Here is a 20,941-nt window from a genome sequence, read left to right as displayed (position 1 = left end):
GCTGTACATTAATGGTTATAGTTCATTTAGAAATTATGTAAGTAAATTTATGGTGCAAGTAAATAAAAATCCTTGGCAAAATATGAAATAACAAATAAAATGGGAAAGGTGTCCAGACAAAAACTTAAAAGATTATCTTACACATCTTTGAAATTAGAGTCTGTGAGCGTGTTCCAAGTCGTGGTGTTAAAATGCTGCCATTTGATAACCTGGTAAGCCCCTTCCATAAAACTACTGTTTGAGTCCACATCATATGAATAGTCATCATCTGCCCCACAGTCGCCTATGTACTGTGAGAACTGATTCACTGTGTGACAAAAGACAGAAGGTGACAGTTTAGTTTCCACATAAGAATAAATTGTACTTTACTGCATCTTGTCTCCTTATGTCAAAAACCGGTCCCACACATATGATAATAGCACAGACCATACAATTATGTACCTGTGACATGAACATAAACTTAATGTGTATTGCTACTTCCCTCACCAACGGACCTGTTAACATCTGTTCAAAGAGCATTACTCCTTACACTAATCAACATAACTGTCCATAGCTGTGATTATAGTCAATTGACTAGTCCACCTACTTATCTGCAGATTTATGACACTCTCTTTCCTTATTGTTTGTTCCCTGATTTCTTTTTGTGTTTTGTACATTTGTCTGTTATATTTTTGTATATTACTTATCTGCATAGTTGTTTCTCTTTCCATCCTTTGTACTAGTCTCCTACATGACTGAGAGCATGCTCCTTTGTGAAAATGATTACGCGTTATATAAATCACACATTTATTATTATTATTACCTGCAGGTGGTTCTTGCTTGATGCTTAATATGCTGCTCATGTTGGGTGGAATCATTGAAGCATTTATGGTATTAGTGGGAGAGTCAGAAAACTTTCGCTTTTTGGTCGGCTGGTTCACCATGTTGTTCATGCTAGCCACACAGGAACAAAACATTATTCAAATAGATTCAATGTTCATCAATGGAGGCCAACAGCAGAGTGAAACCAATAAGTGAAAAATACAGATGCTATAGCATGATTTTCAAGCTGCAATTAACAGTAGAAAACTCACGTGCTAAAATGTTGAGGTAGGAAAGGATGGTTCATAGTGGGTGACACCTGGTGGGCCAACCCTGAGGGACCTAAAGGTACGGGTGGTGGTCCCTGGGGTATGTGATTTAGTTTGGGTGGGTCTGGTCCTCCTAGATAGGATGGTGGCATTTTTGGGCCCATGGTCATGTCTCCTGGGTGTGGCGGTCGGTGTTGGGGACCAGAGTAGAGGGCATGTGGAATAGAAGGCATGCTGTGCTTCAAATGGCTTTCTGTATTTAGGAAAGACAAACCAACATAAAGTGATAACTTTGTGACAAGATGTTAGCAATATTAAGAACACATACCCAAAACATTATCCCAACGAAATGATAAAAAGAATCATAATGGTCAAAATAAGTGACTAGTATCAGGCTGGGTTACAGAGATAACTCAGGTGGCACACTGTATAACCAGATATATCAGTAATCTTGAATAATAAAAAAAGCACTCAGCTCAAATCACACCAGGCAAACAACAACTGGATGATGCAAATACTACCCCTGGCAAACAACAATAACACGATAATTCACCCATCACACCAGGCAAATAAGAAATGGATGAAGCAGACAGCATACCAGGCAAATGACAATAAAGACCTACTATGCTCATTTTCAAAACAAATAATCAGAAATGTTTTCAACTGATGCAAATATTAATATCAGTAGCTCTTCCAATATTAATATCAAAACTGTTTCAAGGTGCTAAACTAGCACAATCTAAACACAACTGACCTATGTACCAGACAACAAAGCAAGATAATAAAGCCATTGATAATAAAGCCAAACTAAAATCCCCACTAAACCTTAATGATACTTGTGCATGGATAATGCTTAAGACTAAAACTAAAAACTTTTAGGAAGAAAATAATCAACTCATGACTGTTAAATATAACCAAGGTGTACACAAACTCACTTAAATCTGCCATTGATTCTTGACCTTCATATACTAGCACTCAGTAGACAGCCGATCTTTCTCCTCACAAACTCAAAACATTAGAATTGTCAAACCCATAACAGGAAGGTTATAGCACTGGAGCTCTCTGACAGCAAGACACGAACTCAACAACTCTCCATAGGCTGCTGTTTACCTAGTATAGTGTAACTTTCTTAAGTTGCTGTGCTAATGTACTGGAGGAATTCTTATGTTCTACACATAGCCAACTGACACAAGAAATTTACTCTGATGCTACTGCTCCAAAATCTTAGTTCTATAGCTGATATCATCAATATTTGTGGGTGGGAGCTCCTGCAGGTGTGCAAGGACTGCAGGCGTGTTACTGAGTGGCAGGTGCCAAAGGAGGGAACGGATAGGGATGTGGGTCTGCATTCATTATGCATAACATGACTGGAAAAATGTTACAATGAGGTATATCTACTGAAATCAAGTGTAATTTTTATAAATGGCTGCACAGGAGGAGGTCCACAAAAGAAAAGCTATTTTAGTGTAAATAGACTGCTTATGAAAACTTGTTTCACCACTGGGTATGTCATGAGTGGATTATCATTAAAATCAGTGAATATGTCATCACAGTGGATTAACTCACCTGCACTGTTTTGGGGTGTTGCATCTTGCGGGGAGTAGGGTTCAGACCCCGAGTCAGGTGGACTGTCAGGAAGAGGCCTGCAAAGGAGAAAAGGAGAGAATCATTTACAAACAAACCAAGTGCACATTGAATGCTGTTTCATTCTAGTGACTTCCTGTTCTCTTCCTGTGATCTGTTTACTGTGTGCACCTAATGACTAGCACATGGTAGTCTTATTCTACAAGAAGCAGATTCCTATGTAAATTATTGCTTGGTGAAAGCATAAGAGCTAATGAAACACTGGTTGTAGAGAAGACTGAATTACTTGACGTGATGTGTTAAGGACCTACACGCAGGAGCTAAAATCATGGTGTATGTGTGGAACAACACAAGGCTTCAAATGCTCACAGCTGCATCTCAATGACTTTTGGAGACAGTCGTGACTGTCACAGGTACGTACACCCAAAGTGGGCCGGGGAAGGAGGGGGGATTACAAATATGTATAAGAGGTGGCGGTGTAAAAGGAAGGAGAAAATGTGAGAATAACTGACAGGTTAACTAAGCAACGGATGGGTAGAGAAAGAGAAAGAATGAATTTAAGTTAGGGTGCAAATGGATGCAAGGCAAGTGACAATTGCTGCTGTTCATAAATGATGATGATAGCAGTGATGATACATTTATTATTATGGGAGAATGTCTCATAACTTCTTAGGGAAGGTTTTTATTTATTTCTGAGCATGTCATCTCTTCTTAAAACAATTAGAATGCAACATCTTCAAGACAACACAACAAAGACAGGAACAAAGCTGACTGCTTCTATGGGAAAAACAAGTTGCATATTTTACAATGTTTATGCTACAGCAATGTTTTAGTACTTGCAACATAATACACACTGCTCATTGTCTACAGCTGTATGAACAGTGTTTACAAACAAAATCATATCATTTTTTTTTCATTTGCAGTGAACTTTCAGGTTATGACACATATTTTAACTGTAAAGCATTTGAGTTGTCTTACACAGTATATATATATAAAGTGGAGAATAACAAGGAATAATATTTAATTGTTGATTTTTCTAAGATAAATTTATAAATACTTTTTCTCCTTTTTGAGATGAAAATAAATCTTGATTCAGTGATCTGCATAAGTGAACAAAGCTAAATATCACAAATAACTCAATTTGAGCCTTGCAATTTCAAGGGTGGACATGAACATATATCAATCCAAAATCCCATCTCTTGCATAAACGTCTGCATGTTTTGTTATCTGTATGAAGGCATGTGTGTATGAAATGTTAGGGAAGCGTATGGAAGAGACAGAGACAAGAGACAGAGAGAGAGACACACACACATAGCGGGGAGGAGAAAGCAAAACAGGTATATATTACGTAGGTGAGAGGTCATGTCTTACACTACACTCTTTTTGCCAAGGTAAGATTCAGTGCCAGCTACGGTGTGGTACGCTGGCAACCTCTTGTTTACCTGTCCTCCAACTTTTCAAAGCTCACCAACGCCTTCCCCACCTTGTGCAAGCTACCCTACCCTCCTTCCCCAGAAAATGATCAGCTAAAAGCATTATTTCCCCACCAACTGATGTGGAATATTTGATAAAACATCCTGTACCGCCCCCAAGGAATATTGTTGCTGTCTTATAACTGCCTTTTCGTTTGTTTGTTTTTTTCTTCAATCCTACCTCCATTAACTACACCCATGATTTTACTTCTTCTGCTAGTTAGGATATAATGTTTTAGGTGTGTTCCCATAGAGTGTGGCAAAGTGAAAGTTGTGGTGGTTTCCATGCAAAACTGCCCCCATTCCCAGTGTTTCATGAATAAGAAATGAGCCAAATGATGCTTGTGAAGTATTAAACTCCTCTATCCTATTTACAACATAATTGCATCACCATGATGCATCCTAACAATTGGAAGTATCTTGTATGGCATTACACACATGTGTGCACACACACACCTCTAACACACACACTGGAAGTAGGGGATGGAAATATATTGAGAAAAACCAGGAGAGAGCTACAAACGAGAAACAAAAAAACCCAAAAGAACAAAACTGACAAAAAGAATAATGAAAGAAAATGTGAGAAAATGATGAAAGGAAAAAGAAAAAAATTGGGAAATAGCTAGAATGATGAATGGAGAACTACAAACTGATAAGAGTAACAGTCAATGACTAGGAAGAAACGAGAGAGAAGGGGAGGGGAAAAAAGTGAGAGAGAGGTGAAGTGAGCGCCGACAAGCTGTCTGCGGTAGCCACGTTGCTGCTAAGTCGCACCAGTCGCCACCTGGCGGCAAGTCACTGTCACGCCCCACCATGCATGACCATCACCATCCTTTCCCTCTCACCCTACCCTCCGGTGACATTCTAATGGCGGCACTAAGAAGGGAATGAGGAGAAGGAGCTACGGTGAAACAAGTCTGATGAAACTGGACGAGGACCCAGCAGATTTTATTGCACAAAACATGATGAGGAATAGATGGTTGGTAGGATCACGAACTTATATCCCCACGTCCATGGTAGGATCCCGGCGTTCGAGATGAAGTGCTTCAGAAGACTCCTGGCTGCTGACATCGACCTGATTGTAGGCGGCAATGATACATTGCAGCCGCGAGCATATGGATGGACATCAGGACAGATAAGAGAGAACAATGGTGAACACTGTTGGACAGGAAAAAACAGAGATCCATCTAAATGGCGTGTAACTTGAGAAAGTACAGAGTTTCGATTACCGGGAAGCGACGCTCTCTAAGGACAGAAATTTCAGCAGACATTCGTCAAAGAATCACAGCAGCGACGACAGCAATAGTGAGACTGAAGAAGATCCAGAACAGCAGGAGTAGAAGCTTCGAGACCAAATTAAAGCTATCCAAATATCTTGTCACTCACATCTTGCTGTACAGCTGAGAGACATAGACTTTGTCGAATCATACGAAGAGAAAGATCCTGGCATTCGAGATGAAATGCTCCCTGAGACTGCTCCGAATGTCCTACAAGGAACAGGAGACAAATTTGTCTAGTCACCGAGCTGATCGGTACCCGGGAACCTATGCTCGTCATCTTCTGGCGGTGAAACTTGGTTTGGTTTGGGCATGTCGCTCGGCATCACACACTGCCCAAGACAGTCCTCCAGGGATAAGTAGAGGTAAGACGTCGACTGACATGGCTGAGTAACATCCAGGCGTGATGAGACCATCTGAGATGTACGCAAACAAGGTCTGGTTGGTGTACTTACACCGCTGTTGCTGCATCTCATTGTATCCATCCAACGACTGATCACAGTTAAGAGAGAGGAGTGGATAATAGGGGGATGTATTATATGTGCTAACTTTATCAACTATTAACAAGCATATGACTGAGAGACAGCCCTGCCCAGAAGTAAATAATGATGAGAACACCGAAAATGCAAACACCTTAACAAGAAAATTAGTCACTTATGAAATGTACTACGTAAAGAAGCAGGCATAAAATGCATAGGGAAAGGGAAGGGTGACAACTCACGTGTGTGTCTGGCCGAGGCTGTGGTGAGTGTCAAAGGTCAGGCGACTCTGGTTGACACCGCAATACATGCTGGACGTGGAGGGCAGGTGCTGCTGGTGATGTGGTGCTGGCTGCTGGTGATGAAGATGTGGTGGAGGTGGTGGCTGTTGATGGGGATGTGGTGGTGGTGGCTGCTGATGGTGATGGACTGTCTGCTGCTGGTGGTGATGCTGTAGTGCCTGTTGCTGGTGATGGGGCTGGGGTTGCTGACGGTGATGGTGATGAAGCTGCTGTTGTTGCAGTTCTTGGGGGTGTGGATGAGAATGCTGGTAAGGATGTGGCAGTGGTTGGGGGTGGATGTCAGCGGAGCTGGTGCATGGCTTGACCTCAGCCAGAGCACAGTCGCTGCCGGGCAGTCGCCCCGTAGTGTAGGCGACAGCCGGTATTGAGTCGTCAGGCAGACAGCTGAAACACAGACAACAACTTAAAGTGGTGTTCCTCCTGATTTGTAATATTGTCAGCAACTACAGTGTTATCACAGCGAATCAGTTCACCCCTGTAAACAACATAAGGGAGAACTACATGCAAACAACCATCTTACGGAAAAATAGAATTCAAACAATCATCTCCAAGGAGAATAACATGTAAACAGTTATCTTCAGAATTGCATGAGTTGGAGACGACAGAATCGATGACCCCAGCAGCTCTATGTCAGAGGTCAACACATCGTGTGGCCTTGAAGCAGGAGTATTTTTGGTGTATACCTCAAAGGTAATGTAAAATCGGGGAAAACTATCGAAGACTAGCAAAAATCGATTCAGCAGCTTACAGAAACATTCAGCATTCACCTGTCATTCAAACCGTAAAAATAAAGAAAGACAAAATGAAAAAAAAAATAGAAAGTAAAATTGCAAAACATAGCCTAACTCTAAAAGTACTACCAAAAGCAAACTTCATTTGGGTCTCTTTCGTTGGGGATGGGCCAACGTTCTACAAAATCTTTCAGACGGCAGATTCGAAACTTGTCAAAAAAAAAAAAAAAAAAAAAAAAACAAACAAAAACAACCAAAACCAAAACAAAAGCTATGACACCTGTATCTCCTTCAGCCTCTACCCAACCGAATCGCTAAGGTCAGAATTTGGCAAACGAGTGCGATACTTTTCCCTGTCTTGTTAATCTCGTGCGCAGTCGTTTGCCACAGTATTCTGCTTTATTTTTAGCTCCAGGTAGTGGGTTGCATGAGCCTGCGAATCATGCACCTGCGAATTATGAGCGCCTTTAACAATGTTCTACGTCACGTTGGTACACCATTCACAACATTCCCAGCCGTCAACACCAATCACAGCAACAGTTCGCGTTATTCGGACGTTGAAAGTCCTCATTTCTCGTGCTTAAGTAGCAGTTTTTCAGAACCATGAGAAATGCAGACTGTTACCGTCCGAATAATCCGAACTGTGACTCATTCTCTCTCTCTAATTGGTCTGATTGGTGTTGACTGCAGGCAATGTTGTGAATGGTGTACCAACGTGACGTAGTACATTGTTATCAGCGCTCGTTGATCGCACGTGCGAATCGTAGTGGATAATTAATTAACGGATTAGTTTTGGAGGCTGAATTTTACAGGTTAATTTTATATCGCCTATATCTACTGATAACTGAAAAAAAAACCCGCAACCCATTCAGGTTGGTCTTTAAGGACACCCTCATCAGCAAACGGCGAGAATACCCTTATGCTATCTATGGACCTTGGACACTTTCAGTAATGTACAGACAGAATGGTAATGCTATCCAGAGCCCTACGGACACTTTCACAAAAGCATAAACAACCCTTACGACGTCGAGGTATCTTGAAGATGACCCAGCTATGGAAAATAAGCATACTTTTTCCAGTGAATGTGGTCGACACATACCCACCCAAAGCGCATTGCAGACGATCGCTCCCACCCCCTCGCTCAATGGATACCTAACTGAAGTAGCAGTAGTAGTAGTAATAATAATAATAGCTAAATATTATACAGCAGATAACTGAACCACTACAGGAAACGTCTTGAGCCGACATGTTTCTCTAATTGATTGCCAACACTCTTGCCAGAAATGGGAACAGTCCCGACAGAGAGAGAAATAATCATACATGACGGTGGTAGAGGAACAGTAATGATTACAAGTACAACACCGTCTTTCCCCCCCCCTTACTACCATCTTCTACACCATTTTCACAAGACCACCAGCACAAGTTCTGTACCATAGAACCACGGAGATCCTATACCACATAGTGTAGGATATATCATATATTCACACTTTGTAATCCAGATCCCAGCACACCTCATACACAAGATAACCCCAAACTCCGGAAGGAAGTCTTCAAAAACTACCATGGCTGTAGAAGCTTGTCTCTGTAAACGTGTCTCACTGACCTGACCACTCACTCATTGTTCTCACACAGCGGATAAAAGGAGAGGATAATCCTCGTTGACAGGGGCAATCATTAGTTCACGTAGAGTTCTTACGAGATGCTCATTGCAAGCAAGATATGATTGTGTCTCAAGTCCTGGTCATTCTCCAATCACATCCAGCATGTAGAAGGCAACGTGAAAGGACAAAGTGCGTGAGGGAACCAGATAATTTTCATAGGCAAAGTGGGGGAAACATGAAAACAACTGTGTGGGTTAAGATTTCTTATACTGACCTATTAGCATCTATTCCAAGGCTACAGCAGGGTAGGGGAAGAGGCGTAAGAATGTCAACATAACAGACCTATCTCATTGGACTGGTTCCCTGTGACCATAACTTTCCTCCCCCCCCCCCACATCCACCGACTCATCCCCTCCGTTTTCAAACAGAACCACTGAGGATATCTGCTCAAACTTGTCTGACTGCATCAGTTCGTTTCTGCTATCACGTGCCTTGAAAGGTGCGCTAACAATTTGCCTGGAGGCAAGCCGACGGTGGCAGACCGCGAAAGAACCAGGAAACGTAGACAGGACAAGATGGAAAAAGCGAACTGAAAGTAGGTGGAAAGGTGGGGGGATGGTTGTTTGATATTGCATGATCAAGGATTGAAAAGGCACGGGTACGCCTACCTTAGCATGATGAACTCGACATGGGTGGAGGCGGGGGACGCCATGGTGGTAGCGACCGCGGAGAACTTCCCCCTCGTAGTTTTCACCTGGGCGTTAGGTCATTTCCCTGCCTCTGCCTTATGGCGTCACAGGTCACTGGCCGAGCAGGCCAGCCGTTCTCTAGCGCCAGAGAACGACGAAGGTCCATTCACACAGCTATTATACATGCACCGCTTGCGGTGCTCTCAAACACCACCGATTTCTTGCCTTCCTTTCTGTGAAACTAGCACTGAAGCTCGCCGGCTGCAGGAGGTGAAGCGAAGTGGCATGCAGTGAACGGTCGCCAGCAATCAGGGACAAGGACAGCATGTAGGGGAGTGAGGGAGAGAGAAACAACAGCTGCCAAACAAACAAGCCGGAAAACGGACTTTGATGGAGGGGCGTGGTCTGAACGATCGAATGAGCAGGACTCATCCTGGAGATCGTCTTCCGGCAGGTGATGCGAAAACGTGTACGCCTTTATCGCTAAATTTTAATTTACATATAACAATACATAATACAGGGCTTAAACAATAATAAATTATTAATGAAAATGCACAGTGCATGATGAAATTGATCAGTACATAAATAAACAAATACTGATTAAAAAATATATACACACACAAAGGAATACTGAGGAGGAAGGAAAGAAAGAATTTTACATAAAGAATAGGAGAGAAGAGGGGGAAGCAAGAGAATGGGGCATAAAGATTTAAGTTCAATTTGAATTAAATAAAAGATCAACGGTTTTGGATTAGCGCTGTATAACATGTGGAATAAGCATTCTTGCTCAAGCAGATATCCCCTCCCCCCCCCCCAAAAAAAAAAAAAAAAAAAAAAAAAAGGAAGAAAGAGGAAGGACAAGAGAGAGAGAGAGGGCGTGTGCGTGAAAGAAACAAGTTCACTAACTCAGGATAAAATTTCACTAACCGTCACACGATGGCAAGCTAGTCAACTGAGCAAAGTAGGCCTCGGCTCAGTTTACACTTCACTGACCCTTGTAATTACGTCATAAGAGTCTACACAGCTAACATCCCTGGTCAGACAGCGAATGAGAGGAGGGGTGGAGGGAAGAAGAAAGTGGAGGGGAGAAGACGATGCGAGAGAGAAAGAGAGTGAGTAGGGGTCAGCAGCGGGGAAACAGGACGCTGGGAGAAGAGGCAGCGTAAGCGTTACATCCGCTGTGCCAAGCAAATGGTGGTACGGCAACCATCGAGCGTGGCCGTGGTTCGTTTTAATGTTCCGGCGTTGTCTCGTTGTCGTGATCACGGGCCTGAGAGAGAGAGACGGCCAGGAAGATGAGTTGTGACGGCACTGAGAACTGATCCGCATCTGTCTGCGTATGCTCTTTCTTTGCCTATACTTTCACTTTGTACCTGTGTATGCGAGCAGTCGAGTGACAGGAAGGAACGAATGTCGGAGGTTTTCGAGTTTTCTAGCAGAATATTTGTTGTTGATACTACTTAGGAGAAAAACAATCAACCCTACGTCTTCAACAACGCTCTCACATTGAAAAGACTTCACGGGAAAGGATTTAAAAATGCTCCGCTTGATTGTCGATTATTTCATAATCCTTTATTTCTTTACCATAATAATCAACGAGTTATTTATTTGATAATAAAAACTGCCAAGTTTCCCAGTACTATTTTTGATAAAATATGCAGTATTTTTTTTAATATTGACAGGTATAAGTCTTGAAAAACAATGTCTTTAATGATGCACTGTGGAAATTCGGCTAGAACAAGTACCCGGCTTTCACAAGCAAATAAATTTTTGCCAAAATGGAAAGCCCTGTCTGAAAACAGGCATTGCAGTATGAAAGACGGGTTTGTTTTTCGGTTTTACTTTGAACAGTACAATTTAATTTTCACGACCAGATCCAAGAAATTTAAAAGCTGGAATATGTCCAAACACATCGCAACCTGATTTGTATGTCAAACGATACCTCCAAAGATGTCGCTCTGTGTTATGGATCTAAGGATTTTCAAACCTCTCATCTATGAACATTAACTTTTCTCTACTGGGATTTGATAACAAGGCTAATCTTTGGCGCTAACAGTACGAAACAATAGACATGTATAATTACTTACATTTAATGTGAAAATAAACCTGGACAAGGGTGTCTTATATTTGTAAAACTAACAACACGAGAAAACTTCTGCCAATAATTTTATTTGTGCACAAAAGTTAGCTAATAACTCAGTCAAAACCGTTTATAGCCCCAGCTTGTTGTATGACCATCATCCATCCACACACACAAATAGTGGGCGAAAAACAACAGTGGCGACATAGAGAGAGTGTATGATTACTAAAAGTAGGGTCGGGGGCAATTCTGCCTCTGTGGCGAAGGAAGGGTGAACGAGATAACGGGAGGCGAGATGTGCGCGCACTTCTCTAAAAATGGATTTGTCTAAACAAGCACCATATACAGAAGCTCCGATTTTCCACGAGTAGGATAATACTAAATACAAGCATCATTCATATGTATGAAGCTAGTGTGCTCTCTGTCCTTCATTACATTTTTAACATCTAGAAGTGACTTCGCTGTGATTCGGTGTTTTGAAACTCGCGAATAAAAGTTACAGAAACACGAAAAGAAAAGAAAAACTTAGCATAATGGGGAAAAAAGCACCCGATAAGAAAATATGGGGAAACAATCCCACGTTTTTCAAGCGTCTTGATACAGGACAGGTAGGACAGAATCACCAACTATTTGGCAAAGAAATTCCACAGACCTGTCAGACCGTGGAAGGGGAAAAAAAACCCCAAACTCATCGAAGCAACAGATAAGATTTAAAAAAAACCCAAAACAATAATTTAAAAAATTTTAAATAACAAAGTGACGTACGTGACGTCCAGGAGAGTATTGTGAAGATAAAAAACAGCTTTAAAAAATTCGCGTGGCTTACATGATGTTCTCGGCTGTTGCAGGCTGCTCCACACAATCTCCGATGATTACAGAAACTGTAACTCTGTAACACCCTTAATACGGAGAGCCATATTAGTTATACAGACACTCGCTATGATGGTTCTCACAGTCTGAATGGACGTCACAGATCGCTGCTGATGACAGTGGGAAGAAGAACAGGGTAGAAGTGTCACGAAGTTTCATGAAACTGGACACGCCGAAGAAACTAGCTCTCGACGGCTTTACAGGAAGTTATAGCTCAAGATGGCCAGACAAGGTCGGCAGCCGAGGATTCCGTTACATAGTTATAGCTTATTCCACAGACCGAAAGTTTCTCCCGATCCATGTTTCTCCAGCTACGCAGAAGATAGCACTCTTGCCGATCCCCGTCCATGGTTCAGAAGACGCCTCAGCTCCTCAGAAAATCTCCAGAATACATACCCATTGAGCAGCTACAAGAACGCTGGCCTTTCGCGAAGTATTAATCCAAAGACCTCGACTGTCTCCCCTTTCTCTTGTTTCATCCAGTTTATATTATATTTAGTTTAGTTTTTTTGTTTCTTTTGTTTTTGTCGGCTCTAGCATCCTGTTCGCAGATGGGTTTTAGTCAGTTACTGGGCAAAGTATTTTGACTGGCCGGTGCCAGATCCCATGCAGGTTAAAGTGACGTCCTTTGGGGATATAATCCACCCGAGCTGACCAGCACCAGGCGGCGAGGTCAGAAAGAAATGATACTTGAGAAGGAAGAACTTTTGCTGATGTGGGAGAATCGGGGACGTCACAGACAGACACGTCTCACTCCAGCCTCTCTCCTTTTCTTCCAGTGAGTGTCTGAGTGTGTGTGCGTGTGTTAAACAGTGAGAAGGCTTTTATTTTGTGACCTCATAAAATCTGTAACAAGCACACACGAAGCATACATTAAGGGAGCAGCTGAAAGTCGTTGGTACGTTCTGCACTTTCAATCGCGCGCGCGCACGCACACAGAGGTATGCAAGCTCCTGGCAAAGTGTATGTGTGAGAGCGAGTGTTAGATTACAAATATGGCAGTGTACACAAAATTTGAACAGACCATGTTTGCTGAAGTCGTCACTACAGCAGCGGTAAACGTAGCCTCATTCTGACACGGCGAAATGGTCTGACCCGTGGGTCAAATTTTATTCATATCTCTCTTTTTTTACCTCTCATAAATTACCATGAGAATAAAATTAGCAAAACAAAAAAAATACAGGGTCCTCAGATATTTCAATACACAGTTTCTAGGATTGACTTTTCCTAAAATCTGAAGACCCCCACCCCACACTCCACATAAAGTGAATTATCATGGTACATGAGTAAAAAAATTAGTTAAAGAGTTATATACTTGTCGCCTTATGGTATTCTCACGACACCGTTCTGCTAGAATATAAACAAAAGCCTGCTCTAATGAATCTCGAGAATGCGGAGAGATGGGCGAGGGACAGACTTCACAATTCATGGGAGGTAACTCCGATGTTCGCGATGCAGATGAATGTAGTAGTTGATAATGCTCTCTCTTGTTCGTCGGAACTACTGAAAAAAAAACTCCCACAAATTTTCTACGATTATAATTATCAAAATATCTTAGGATTTTTGTGTTTTTACTTTCGTTTTTTCTGAGAAGAAACGTGGAGGATAAGTTGAAGTTGATAGGTGAATTGAAGGAACGGTTTTCTATTAGAATTGTGGAAATAAAGAGAAAACACACACACATATATATTACTCTAATTTAAATGCTTTAAATTGCCTGACAACATTTTTCGTTTATAAATCTTAAAATACAGAACATTATGATTTATTTCTGACAATGGGAATGATATATAGCTCTGGTTCATATCGTATTCACTCGCCTAAGCAGATATAAGGGAGAGTAATCATGGCAACTAATTATTAGAATATTGCATCTGTTTATGTCCCTTGGTAAAGTTAGAGGCAACTTTATAACAGAGATGTAAATATGTGATAACATCCAATAGACAAACAAAATCTGTTCTTATGTTCTATAAACTCATTTCTCTTTCTTTGTCGGGCTAGGGGAAGGCTTACAGAGAAAGTATTCACAGATATGGCTGACGTGTCATATTGGTGTGCAGATTTGTTTTTAAAGAAAGGAAGAACTAAACAGTGTGTACTCGTTGCACAACATATCTCTAAAACATAAAAAATTTGTCGCCAAAATCTCTCCTAAGATGCGTTCTATCTTATTTATTTAAGAACACTGTGTTTCCATAAAACAATTTTTAGAAATGTGGTGTTCGCTTTCAGCTGACGACATCGTCTATGTCACGATATGCATTGGTCAAATCAGTAAAGGCGAGGAGAGTTGGAGGATGGAGAAAATCGGACGACTTGTCAGCACATCATCAAACACACCACAATCCGCGCCCCTCTACCAAATCAGGCGAGTGATGACGAGGTTTCGAGCAGCCTGCCCTCTCGACACCTCGCACTTGTCACAGCAGCATGGACAGGCATCGAGGAAATGCAAACGACCCATTCATCACGATCAAAAGAGACGGCACACAGATATGACAGGTGACGCACCTGGGTCTGTGTGAACGGCGTGGGTCCCGTATGCAAAGTTCGCGTCTGCACCCGACACCGTGCGCGCTGAACGCAAGATTCGAGCGAAATCAACCTGCATGCTACCTCCACGGCAAACTTCTACCGTTTAGTAAATGCTGAATCTCCAACGTTATTATGCACTCAAATTCACGGGAAAAAACCTGTATGTTCTCAAATCTACCTATCTGTACTGCAAGAACGATCCACCATCATCTATTTCCCTCACTCATTCCCCCATAATATCACAAGTTCCGCTTTGCGCGAAGTTACAATATGGCGTGCGTATATTATAGCGGTACCAGATGGTTATGGACAGCACACAATCTGTTCTTGCTCACTCTTTACTCGGTCTCGCTCGTCAGGTTTCATTTCTTCACCATCCTCTTCATTTTCTCTCCCCCCTCATCCACCGTTCCCCCCCCCACATCCCCGCCGGCTCGAGCACAAAAACGACCAAGGTCACACATCCCCACACACGCTTCACAGTTTGCCTCAACGTCCTCCAACACAGTTCGCATCCCCATCGCAGTAAAATTCTTTAGGCTCTCATTCGCCATCTGCAGTCACCCTTCCCCAACCCCCACAAGAAATGGTCAACTTTATGGCGAATCAGAGACTGTAAGGAAAGACAGTCTTGATTGTCTAGTCTTTGTATGCCGAAAAATGATAAACGTTTGTGTCGACTTTTGCATTCAGGACAGTCTAAAATCGGACAGTAGTAGCAGTAGCTATGTGATGCATTGTGTAAAACAAAGCAAGAAAAGTGAAGAAATAAATTAATCAAGAGCAAGTAAGCTGTTCCCGCGCGAGAGTTATTGATCCTTCACTCATTAGCGACGCTGAGCGAATGAACGACAGATAAGTTTCGCCCAGGGTGAAAGTGCAGGTATATGCGAACTGTGATCATCTGCATACAATCCTCTTCAAGCTATGCCTGATACCACATGCCTGCCCGAGTTTGTGCCTTTATTGATATATTTAAATATCTGTTTCTGCTATTGAAGTCCCCAGCATGAGAGAACATGAACAGCAAACACACCCACACACACACATTACTGTTACGTAGTGGGCAGAAATAGCTTACACTGTGAAGACAGTCCACCCACACTTGGATCTGTACTTCGACAAACCTTTGGAGCCAAGGATACACTCATGATGCAACTTTACCTGCTTTTGATATACAAATCAGATGATCATCTTCACACCAGCACCGGCTACAAAGTAGTCAATGTGCAGGTACATGTTACGCTCATTCAAGAGTACAAGTCATTGGGGGTGGATGGGTGGTGATGGACAATAATAATGTTTTACCCGAGCCAGCAGCTATGGGCTATATCACAGCAAAAACTGCCGGCCCTATAAGTGCTGACCGTCAGGGGTTTTCTCTGGGCACTCCGGATTTCTCCCCCTCCCTCTCCCTTCATACTGCGAAATCCCTTTCCCGCAAAAATAATCAGCCAGCTAACAACCCTGTAAGTGCAGGCCATGCATACAGAAGTATTTACCCATGGCTAAAGGAATAACAGCGGCAAGTTGAAATCGGCAGTTACGTGAGCCATGATGTAATTTTTTTTAAAAGTTGTATTTCCGTATTTCGCCTCGTTTTCTATTGAAAATATTAAAAACAAGTGTGTGAGTAGACAACACACTGACCAGGCACGCAAGGTAGGTACGTGTAATGGTGACCAACCACGTAGATGTGTGTATAGCTGGTCAGGCATGCAGGTATACGTAACTCAATGCTCAAGTGTGTATGTATGAGTAATGTTAGTAATAAGCCGAATATAGGTAGTTCCACTTCTTTTTATTTCTCCTTATCTTTCTATTTCTACAGGCAACCCCCCCCCACACCAATATTTTTTTTTAACGCATTTCATCGCGACCAGCACAGCAGTGCACTGGAGACTTTTTCCCCGGTGAGGAACGTGTAGGCGAAGAAGGTCTTAACACTGACGTCGTCTTCTCTGAGTGGAAAGGTCAATACTTGCTCAAAAAGGGGAAAAAAGTGGTCTGACCAACGTATGTTTTGTTTGTCATGGGTCAGGTGATATATTTGCTTGCTCAAGATTCCAACCTGTTCCAGTTTAGAATGCTTGCAACCCCCCAGAAGCCACCCTCGAGAAGCTTATGTTAGCTCTCCTCGTCATTACTGCTCTAGGGTGGCAGATGGGGTTTCGAATCGGACACACAAACGAGTAGGCCTAGCATTCTGGCTTTTCTCCCTGATCTCACCTCCCACAATAGAAGGTTTTTGCCTTAGCCCTGTCTTTTGTGCAGGACCAGACAAGAGGAATAATTATTTTTGGTGACGAACGTGCACGAACTTAAGTGTTCACTTTGGAAATGATCTCTTTATAGAGAGCGATGAATAAAGTTCATTCATTTAAAAGGAAACATGACATCAACATTATTATTTTTTTAAATTTCTTTTAGTCGACGTCGGCAAAAGGATTTCGATAAACACCTTTTACGAGGACAAAAGCTTGAAAAACACAGGATAGGCCGGTAAAGGACGGTGACACGCGAAAGACTAAAAATAAAAAACGACAGTTGGGAGAGAAAATCTTTTTGTTTAGTAACCCCAAAGGTGGACGTCGGTGGTGGGTGGGATGAAAAGTTTAAAAAAAAGTCAGTCCTAGAAAAATAAATTCGTGTAAACATAAACAGGATCAGAAGCAGGTGTTAATTTATTCTTTACCCTTACAGACACATAATGCTCTTTCGCGTCTTCGACGTCACATGAGTGAATCTTTTGATCCCCTAGACCTACTTCACAGAAGACTGCGCGCTCCCGTGACAGTGTTTCGTCAAAAAAAAACATTAAAAAGGTTTTTACAGGGTTGTGTGTTTATTTCTATTGCACTTATTAGCTGGACTTTAAACTGTTGGGCACAGCGGTCTCTTGGCGAAGTAGATTGTAGTGCAAGCGATCAGTGAGATGGGCACACACAAACCAACACACAAGCACCACGAACTGGCATATATATTCAGTTGTGGAAGATTCCAAAACCATTCCATTTTTTCCCCGTTTGTGTTTTTTAAACACATTGCCGCAACTTAACAGCTTCTGCTTCGGTGCAAAGGATTTCAACTTTGTGGACTTTCGGTCCCGGCACTCGCCAGGGCCTCGACTTCGGCGTTGGGCAGGTGATGTAGGCGCTCGTGCCTCCTGACCCCTCACACTCTACACACAAGGCACGAGCCCGCCAGCCTGCATTTCCACACGTCCTGTGCCCACCGTTTCGCCAAACACAACGCCGGTGCCCAGCACCTTCCGGATCACTCGTTGGAAGACGGGAAGATAGAAACATGGTGGACAGAGAAAGACGAGGTAATGTAAAGTAAACGGGGGGATGGAATTTGTAAGGAGGAAAACACGTGGTCAGAGGTCCCTGCTGAAGACAGGGTTGGTAAAAAGGAAAGAAAGAAATGAGCCCAAGTTGAGGATACTTCTGATAAAAGAATGGATTGAGATGATGATCCCATGGCTACACGAAGGACAAGCAAATTCCAACACTTACTGATGTTCCCATAATAAATGAACAAGAAAGCGAACTAGGTGACGGAACAAACTATTTAAAGGGCGCTTAAGGCTTAACAAAGCTTTTGTTATTTTCATAATGTTCATAAAGGTGTGCGGGGCATATGGCATGGAGACAACGCAATGATGGAAAACACTGGATAAGAACAAAAGGAGGCGACGTGGCGCTCTGGTGTCTTAACATCCATTTAACAACTACGACTACACGATAGCAAAACAGACGGCGTGAGTCACAAAGAAGAAGAAAGTGAGAAAAACAACCGGGAGATGGTGGAAGTAAACACGCTGTGAACAAACAAAAGGGTGTATGATGAGCATACCCACAACAAAATAGCCCTCCCCCTTAAACAGACCGCTCTTTGTCTCGCACTCTACATTCCACCACCACTACACACATACTTTAGTTTGTTTGTTCAAATCTATCGCTGTCACTACCTACATTTGCGACTCGAGTGGATTTGGGTCCAGTGTTGAAAATTCTCCGGTTAATATCGGTCAGGGGAAATGTGTCACTAACGTTTTCTACCTGCCTTCATGTTCGTTAAATGGCAGACCCTTGAAAAGTATCTAAAACTAACAATTTTTGTGATTGTAACTTGATGTTCCTTCACGTGACTGCTCCTATTTTAGAAAACCAGACAACTTGAAAGCCTGCACTAAGAGACACGATAGTTAAGTGCAGACACCTTCTGCCCAATCCTCGCTAGGTGAACCCGGACGACCCGGATCATCAACGTACAGGTGTTCAAGTGCGAAAACACCGCTTTTGGAAATCACACATATATACACACACGCGCGCGCGCGGTGTGTCGGATTTGTTTTCTGCAGCGTCACCAGCTTTAGAATGCTGAAAAATGACAAAGAAGTGATTAAAATTTCCTCATTTCAAACTCTCAGCCGAGAAGAATCCTGCGTATACAATGGCCTCAAAAGATATCAACACCGCCTACACGCTCCAAGCAGTGAGACCTAGCCGTAATAATGGTTAGAAAGGTCGTTGGTGGGGTTGATGGAGGAGTTCGGAGAGGGACCGGTCATGTGTGAAGACGACAGGATAGATCATAGACATCCTGGCGCCGGACAATCGAGAATGAGATGAAGCAGTGAAGAAGACTGGTAGAAGGGTGAGAGGGAAGAAGACTGGTAGAAGGGTGAGAGGGAAGAAGACAGATGGCACGAGAGGCAGACCTTTGTTGATTTTCCTTTACGCAAAAGAGCATAACAGGACTAAAGAGCAATGACAATGGATACTAATATGCTCAAGCACTCTGCGTAAACACACACACACAATTTAATTATTTCCCCATTCTTCGCTACTTCTGAGTTTCCAAGCCAAACATGTCTATCATTTTGATAATGATAAAGTCCTTGAAAATTCGCATCGGACACATTAATATGCATGTAGGCAAAGGAAACTGTGTTTTTCCGTGTCAAAAGGTCGTCAGCTGTATACGCTATTATTTGCTCTCTGACCTCTTTACTGAAACTGCCGTTAGTAGGCAGTGGGCATGAAAACGAATACTTCGCTCCTTTGGTTTTTTGGTTTGTTTTGTTTTGAGAAACGCATGAGGTATGGTAGCTGCGGTACTTGAAACCAAAGATGAATAGAAAAATTTGTTGATAAATACATCTGCTGCATCGTGTATTTTCTTTGTACCAAGTCTCATGCAGGAGAAGAATGCATGTGAGTTTCAGAGGGAAAAAATGTATACACGTGTACTTGCGTTTATAGGTGTTCTTCAGAATATAATAATATGTACATATGTATGCTAATTTAACGTGCATGTAGGTGTACGAGAGAGAATATTTGCATTAGGTGTCTGCGTGTGCTCATACAGCTATCCAGACAGCTAATAAGCTGTTTAGAAAAAGAATGCAAGCAGAGAAGCACTAGTCTAACCCAAAATAACACTTAAAGTTTGCACAGCTGAACAACTGCCATTCGTCGCGAGTTTGTCCACGGTCACGACCAGTGTCGTCCTTGCGCTGCACCGAGAGTCAGGCGTGCTCGCGCGAGTCACGTGATGGGGCTGGCATGCAACAAGACGTGACGCCACAAACAGGATGGCTGTTCGTTTCGCGTTACGTGTTTATCACATTTACAGGATTCATACATGGCAGCACAGCTGACCTAGTCACTGAAGAGTGTTTTAATGTTAAGGCATTTAAACAGTCGCTAAAACTGTTTAATTTATATAAATATTATCTAATAATTGGTTGGTTACGTGACACTCTAGAACAGGGGTGGGCAATTAATTTTCCCAAGGGGCCGCATGAGAAATTGGGATGGTTTTAGAGGGCCGGACTAATATAGTTAACTCAGTTTTACCCAATACTGTATGTATATATACTGGCGGGCGGGCCAGCGGGCGGCCGGATGCGGCCCGAGGGCCGCCCCTTGCCCAGGTCTGATCTAGAATGTATCATTATTGAGCTGTTTGAGAATGTAATACTTAAACTTCCATGATAAAAAAATATTAAAAAAAAGTATTTCGACCGAGAGACTCTGCTATACTTTGTCACCCATTTGTCCATACTGGTTTCAGTTTGAGAATGGCACCATCCGGCCAATGTTTGCTGTGCCAGATAGCCTAGCCAAGTATTCTGGCGCGATGAATGTTGTGTAAAACTGCGATGCTAATTAAATGATGGAAGCTAGGAGAAGCTGCAACAAGTTATCTAGACAAAATAACCAATTTTATGTCCAAGA

General features: G+C 42.5%; 1 protein-coding gene across 4 annotated transcripts in view; it reads right to left on the bottom strand.

Annotated features, from left to right (window-relative positions):
• LOC112559242 (myelin regulatory factor-like) overlaps positions 1–20,941 on the bottom strand; it is a 51,593-nt gene that overhangs the window by 11,743 nt on the left and 18,909 nt on the right. For 2 of the 4 annotated variants that reach the window (XM_025230316.1, XM_025230317.1), the window contains exons 3-7: positions 6,125–6,568; positions 2,637–2,713; positions 1,074–1,323; positions 803–933; positions 142–307 (exon numbers count right to left, since the gene is read on the bottom strand). In XM_025230316.1, coding sequence (XP_025086101.1) covers positions 142–307; positions 803–933; positions 1,074–1,323; positions 2,637–2,713; positions 6,125–6,568 — 1,068 coding nt within the window. Of the gene's footprint in view, positions 1–141; positions 308–802; positions 934–1,073; positions 1,324–2,636; positions 2,714–2,940; positions 3,000–6,124; positions 6,569–9,184; positions 9,498–20,941 lie in introns of those variants that run through there. The other 2 variants (XM_025230318.1, XM_025230320.1) reach the window with 2 other exon arrangements.

The sequence above is a fragment of the Pomacea canaliculata genome, linkage group LG3 (genome assembly GCF_003073045.1).
Source record: "Pomacea canaliculata isolate SZHN2017 linkage group LG3, ASM307304v1, whole genome shotgun sequence".
Lineage (NCBI taxonomy): Eukaryota > Metazoa > Mollusca > Gastropoda > Architaenioglossa > Ampullariidae > Pomacea > Pomacea canaliculata.
Note: the sequence above shows the minus strand (reverse complement) of the source record. Positions and strands in the feature narration are given on the sequence as shown.